This window comes from Ipomoea triloba, chromosome 10 (genome assembly GCF_003576645.1).
Source record: "Ipomoea triloba cultivar NCNSP0323 chromosome 10, ASM357664v1".
NCBI lineage: Eukaryota > Viridiplantae > Streptophyta > Magnoliopsida > Solanales > Convolvulaceae > Ipomoea > Ipomoea triloba.
In genome coordinates, this window is record NC_044925.1 from 19,155,115 (window position 1) to 19,161,734 (window position 6,620).

Consider the following 6,620-nt stretch of genomic DNA (forward strand, 5'->3'; position numbering starts at 1 on the left):
CAATTGTGAACATAGAGTTTTTAAATTGTGAAGGACTTGGGTACATAGCATTATTTACCATTTATACCCTACATGTTAAGACTTTTTTAAAACTTTAATAAGTACATCTAGATAATTTAAGAAATATACTTACTACAAAACTAATACGGAGTACATAATTATATAAGTATATCACCACAATGAAAACATAATAACATTGAAACATAAAATAAAATAAAACAAGCCATGACTTTAGCATGCTCGTTAACTTGTTTAAAAATAAATTCAATTGTATTACTGTTTGTTATCTTATATAATATAATAAATAATTAACAATCAACTCACATAATTAAGTTGCGACATTTCATTAAATATTATGACATCAAGAACAGTTAATAAAAAAATTAAACAATACGAACACTTATAGCAGAATTAGCAGCAATGTTTATAGTTGAATCATAATTTAGAATGAAATTTTGGAGGCGGAGGGCTAGGGTTTGAAAATTATATATACTTGGGTTATATTGTAAATATAAAAATATATTAGGTATAAAATAGAATACATACATACATACATAGATAGATATATATATATATATATATATATATATATATATATATATATATATATATATATATATATGATATGGATAATTCATCCCATGTATAAACATATGTAAAGAGTGTATTTGAAAAGTAGAGATATCATGGGAAAATAGCTTGAAGAAGCTCTCATGTCTTTTATTCAATGTATTAGAGAGATATTCTAGAGAGAGGAAGAGTACAGGAGCCAAAAGTCCCCATGCATGTAGCGTTTAGGTCCCTTTTATAGGGTTAGCACCCATACTCGCATACGTCTACGTACCAAATACACAGGGCCGTATACCCGGGGTATATTCCCTATCAAGTAGGCCCCCAGTCCGAGCCTTGACGTTGAGTCAACAAGGAAGGGGTCGGGCTGGAAGACTGGCATTACGGTCCGCGACTCATGCTAGTTGCCTCGTTAAAAACCTTGGGCTAAGAAAAAACCTAGTGGGAAAAAATCCTAGCCAAGGAAAAAAGAGCACAACTTTAAAGGCCAATGAGGAAGAGTTCGAGCTGGGGAGACTGGCTGTATAGTCTGCGACTTACGCCGGTTGCCTCGTTAAAAACCTTAGACTACGAAAAAACCCAGCGGGAAAAAATCTAAGCTAAGGAAAAAAGAGCACAACGACCTTAAGCACAGTCTTTTGGACTATAAGGGTTGGGTGAACTCTCTCGATCTAGGGATCGGAATTGCGATACAATTGAGAGGTCGAATTTTATCGATCTAACGATCGGATGGTCGGGAGGTCAAACCTAATCGCGATTTAGAGATTCAAGTCTCTAACATGATTAAAAGACCAAATCTTACCGATCTAGGGATCGGGCCTTTACCAATCGAGAGATTGGTGTTTTAAATGAGGTCTAGCACTCAAGTCTTACCAATCAAGGGATTGGATTTATTCGACGCGGAATACCGTCCTGCCGGGTTGAATTGCCTACCTCGTAGGGCTTAATGTCGGGAATTGGTCCCGGGCTAACTGTGCCGGTGTGGCGATATGATGCCGATTTAATCGGGCTTACAATGCCGGTGGTGGTAATGCCGACCTAACCGGACTTAACTGCCTACTACATAAGACTTGTACCAGGGTATGATATCGTGCTCACCGAGTCGATGGTGGTGATGCCTACCTAATCAGGCTTGTAGTGCCGATGGTGCCCATGCCGACCTAATCGGGCTTATAGCGCCAGTGGTGGTAATGCCGACCTAACCGGACTTAGTACATGACTAATATATATACATGGTCGTGTACAATTTACCAAGCAAAGTAAACGAGGGTAATTCTTCCTCGTCGGTACAAAGACTATAGTTTTTTCTGACTTTTCGGTCGTAATCGATCTTAATGATCGTAAATGGGCACCTTACTCCCAACGCCCTATAAACGGGCACCTTGCTCCCGCAGTGGGCACTATAAACCCAAAAGTTCGGTCCGAGGACTATGACGGGCACCTTACTCCCGTAGTAGGCACCTTGCTCCCACAAAGATCAGTCCGAAGACCATAAGCGGGCACCTTGCTCCCGCAGTGGGCACCTTGCTCCTACAAAGATCGGTCCAAGGACCATAAGCGAGCGCCTTACTCCCGCAGTGGACACCTTGCTCCCACAAAGATCGGTCCGAGGACCATAAACGGGCACCTTGCTCCCGTAGTGGGCACCTTGCTCCCACAAAGATTGGTCCGAGGACCATAAACGGGCACCTTGCTCCCGCAGTGGACACCTTGCTCCCACAAAGATTGGTCCGAGGACCATAAGCGGGCACCTTACTCCCGCAGTGGGCACCTTGCTCTCACAAAGATTGGTCTGAGGACTATAAACGGGCACCTTGCTCCCACAAAGATCGGTCAGAGGACCATAAACGGACACCTTGCTCCCGTTGCGTTTTTTTCCGACCGCCGTCATAATTAATTATACCGAGATCTGACCTGGGGATTACAATGCCGGTGGTGGAAAGGCCGACCTGACCGGACTTAGAGTGCCGGTGGTAGAAATACCAACCTGACCGGGCTTATTACATTTAATATTACTACTATTATTTTCTAAATCCAATTACAAGGCTTTACAATTTAGCTTATAAATAGTACAATTTATGTAAACTAAATTACAAAATAAGTAGATTTGTTTTAGAGCAGCGAGATCAGCCTGTGACTCCACTTTCTTGCTATCTAGGACTCCACCACCATTTCCACCAATTAGGGACTCCACAGTTACTTATGGTTATGTCTGCCATTTTTGATTTATTAATCCCAATGTAAATTCAAATGGTCATAACTGCATTTTAAATCCCAAGATCAATAAATAGAGCTACCACCTTTCACGCCCTGATGGTATATAAAGGACGACTGGGTAGACGAGCCGGCCGATAGGAAGAAAAGTTAATAGAACACTGATACTCTGAAACATGCGAGGTCTGCCCCGACTCTTCGGGGGGTCGGTCATCCCGTAAAGCGTCGGTACCCCGAAACATGTGAAGACCGCCCCGACTCCTTGGGAGTCGGTCGGAAGGGGAACTGGCTGACTGGGTATGCAAGGCTGTCGGCTGGTCTTCGACAGACTCCTGAGGATGTTCGGCGGAGACGAAGGATCGAGAGAACCAACGGACGATCATAAGAGAACGGCTATCATTATGAGCATTCAATGTCCTTTATGAGCTATTATTTGTATCATTGATTAGGAGATTAAGTGTGTAACCGATCAGGTGAGTGAAATATATAGCCATACGGAACCCTTTGAGAAAAGGGGGGCGGTAGAGACAAAACCACTTGAGAATTTATATAAAATACACTTATTGTTCTTGTAATTTTTCGGAAGTGTTGGCCCGCCGGCCGATCGCCTGAAGATCGGGAAACCATCACTGGCGCCGCCTGTGAGGATCGAATAAAAGTGCCGCATCTCCGGTGAAGCAATGAGAGAGGCGAGTAAGGCAATCAGTGCGGGGGGACGACCTCGTTCCAACGATTTACGAGATCAGTTGGGCCGGTCTAATGGCCGCGATTTGCGAGAACAACTAGCTCGACCTAAAAGTCAAGACTTAAGAGAACAGATATCAGGGCATTCCAACGGAGCACCCTCCGGCGGAGCCGACTTAAGAGAACAACTGGGACGACCAAACGGCCAAGACTTGAGGGGGCGTCTGAGCCGGCAGTTGAGAACAAATCGTAGTTCAAGTCATCAATGAGGTTGAAAAACGAAGACTTGAGAACTTCTGCACAAACAATTAGACTGATCCCGTTCGACCAACGGGAGAAGGGACCGCGAACCCTCAAGTTACTAAGCCAGAAGGGCGTCACAGGGAGGATCACCCTGCCCCCCGTCGAGAAGACGATAGGCGTCGGGAGATAGCCCGGTTCGTTATGGATCGTTTAAGTGACCCTCAGGGAAATCCGTTACGAAATCCGCCGCGCGGAAACCCGGATCGACCGAACGGTAATCGCCAAGAGCGTCGAGCCGCGGCGGCTTGGCGGAGGGTGCAAACTGCTGTATCAGAAAGTAGCGCAGAATCCCCCGCGGAACCTAAGTATCGCCGAAGTCAAATGGAAGGCTTCGAGCAAAGGCTACAAAATCTACAGGATCAATTTGAAGGCAAGGTGAGGCCTTCTGCTAAGAATCTATTAACCTCCTCGCCCTTCGTGGATGAAATCATGGACTATCGGGCTCCCGCGGACCTAAAAATCCTGGAACATGCTACTTTCGATGGTACGGGGGATCCCCGAGAACATTTGGTCAGTTATCAGGCCAAAATGCAAGTTTTAGGGGTGGAAGAGCCACTTATGTGCAAGGCTTTTCTCCCTACTCTCAAGGGGCTCGCTTAAAAATGGTTTTTGGCACTGCCAAGCCGTTCTATTCGGTGCTTCAATGATTTAGCCAACCGATTCCTCACTCATTACGCCGTAAACATCAAGCCGCAGCGCAATCTTACCCACTTGAGCGGAATCAATCAAGATGAGGGAGAAGCTTTGAAGACGTATCTGGCTCGCTGGCAAAAAGAGGTACAAACTATCGAGGGGTTAGACGAGCAAGTGGCTATCACCTTTTTTATGGAGTCGCTCCGAGCGGGCAAATTGTTTATTGATCTCCACAATGATCGTCCTAAGACGTATGTGGAGGCTATCTAGAGAGCCAGTCGTCAGGCAGACACAGAAGAGGCTGTGAGACAAAAACGGCAGCGAGAAGCTGCCGGATCCAGCGCTAAGCGATCCCGACCTGACTCCAGGAGTCGAGCGGAACCTGAGCGTCCTAGTCGCATTGAGGTTCGACGGGGAGCTGAGAGGGTGGGGGCTCCGCCCCCTCGCCTTACCGCGGCCCAACCCGTGCATGAGGTAAAAGATACCTTGCCTCCCCCTCCGCCTCTGAAACCTGGAGATCAGCCCGAGATCCTACCTCCGGGAGGGGTTCCGGCGAAATACTGTCGATATCACCGATCGACTACGCATACCACGGAGGAATGTTTTTACCTGCGCAAAGACATAGAGGCCATGATACAGAAGGGTGCCCCACCCCCACCTAATCAGTGGAGGCGACATCCGCGCTCCGACAAAACAGATTCACGCTCCGATCGAGGAAAACAACCCGCTTCTGAGGAAGAGGAGACTAATTGGAAGCACAAACCTGTTATCAACATGATAGTAGGAGGACCGGAAGGAGGAGACTCATCCGGTTCTCGGAAAGCTTGGGCTCGGCAACTGTACGTGGGGACCATCTATGGTCGGGATGATAGTCTAAAAAAGGTATGTCGAGAACCCATCTTGTTTACCGACGAGGACCTACCCCGAAGCCAACATCCCCATCGGGATGCTTTGGTTATCACCATGGACGTCCATGGCACGGTAGTCCGAAGAGTCCTAGTGGACACAGGGAGTAGCGTGAACATCTTGTATCTGGAGGTGTTTGAGAGATTGGGGTTACAACGTAACAAGCTAAAACCTGTGAAAACACCTTTGGCCGGTTTTACCGGGGACTCGATTGAGTCAGAAGGATCCATACGTTTGCCGGTCGAAATCGGGACCTTTCCCAACCTTCGAAGCATAGACATGGAATTTGTGGTAGTCAACCTATCCTGCTCCCATAATATGATTCTGGGGTGACCTGGATTAGAAGATCTGGGTGCTCTCATCTCCCTAGAGCATCTTTGTTTGAAATTTCGGACTCCCAATGGGATCGGAGTCGCTTGGTGCGACCAGAAGGCAGCTCGGGATTGTTATTTACAATCCTGCCGAAAGATTGGGAAAACGAACCTGAGGATTCACGCTATCACTAGTCGGGAGGAACAGTTAAAGAGTCTTGACCGACCCGAGCCGGCGGTAGAACTAGAGGAAGTTGAGATTGACCCCTCGCGCCCTGAGAGACGAGTAAGGATCGGAGTGGGTTTGGTTGAGAAAGTCAAACAAGAAATTATCTAGGAATTGCAAAAATATCAAAAGGTATTTGCTTGGGGCCCTGAAGATATGCCGGGAGTTGACCGATCGGTCATTTGCCACCGACTGGCCGTCAACCCTAACCACAAACCCGTAATTCAGAAGAAAAGATACCTCTCGGCGGATCGACGAGAATTCGTTAAGAAGGAGGTGGAAACCTTGATGGCTGCGCAGCATATCCGTGAGGTAAAATATCCGGACTGGTTTGCCAATGTAGTGCTTGTGCCAAAGCCTCCCGCTTGGAGAATGTGCGTGGATTACACAGATCTTAATCAAGCTTGCCCGAAAGATCCTTTCCCTTTACCAAGGATCGATTAGTTGGTGGACGAGACGGCTGGCTGTGATTTATTGAGCTTCATGGACGCCTTCCGGGGCTATCATCAAATCTTCATGCACCCCGCTGACGAAGAGAAGACTGCCTTTATCACCCCAGATGGGGTATACTGCTACCGGGTAATGCCTTTTGGACTAAAAAATGTTGGGGCCACCTATACCCGAATGGTAGGACGATTGTTCAGAGACCTGCTAGGAAAATCCATGGCAGCCTATGTGGATGACATGCTTGTGAAAAGCAAAGATGAAGGAACTCATGCGAGAGATTTGGCGGCTACCTTTACCATAATGGAAAAATACAATCTGCGATTGAA

At 46.7% G+C, this 6,620-nt stretch overlaps 1 protein-coding gene across 1 annotated transcript; it reads left to right on the forward strand.

The window, feature by feature from the left end:
- Positions 1-3,912: 3,912 nt before the first annotated feature.
- On the forward strand, positions 3,913-5,643 carry LOC116033265. The gene is made up of 3 exons (XM_031276019.1): positions 3,913-4,255; positions 4,424-4,548; positions 4,675-5,643. The coding sequence occupies exons 1-3, from the start codon at positions 3,913-3,915 to the stop codon at positions 5,641-5,643; spliced, it is 1,437 nt and encodes a 478-aa protein (XP_031131879.1).
- The last annotated feature ends 977 nt before the right edge of the window (positions 5,644-6,620 follow it).

Coding starts and splice junctions, on each gene's coding strand:
- LOC116033265 (XM_031276019.1), top strand. CDS start 3,913: ATGGATCGTTTAAGTGACCCTCAGGGAAATCCGTTACGAAATCCGCCG. Junction 4,256..4,423: donor GGAACATGCTACTTTCGATG/GTACGGGGGATC, acceptor TCAATGATTTAG/CCAACCGATTCCTCACTCAT. Junction 4,549..4,674: donor TGGCTCGCTGGCAAAAAGAG/GTACAAACTATC, acceptor GAGGCTATCTAG/AGAGCCAGTCGTCAGGCAGA.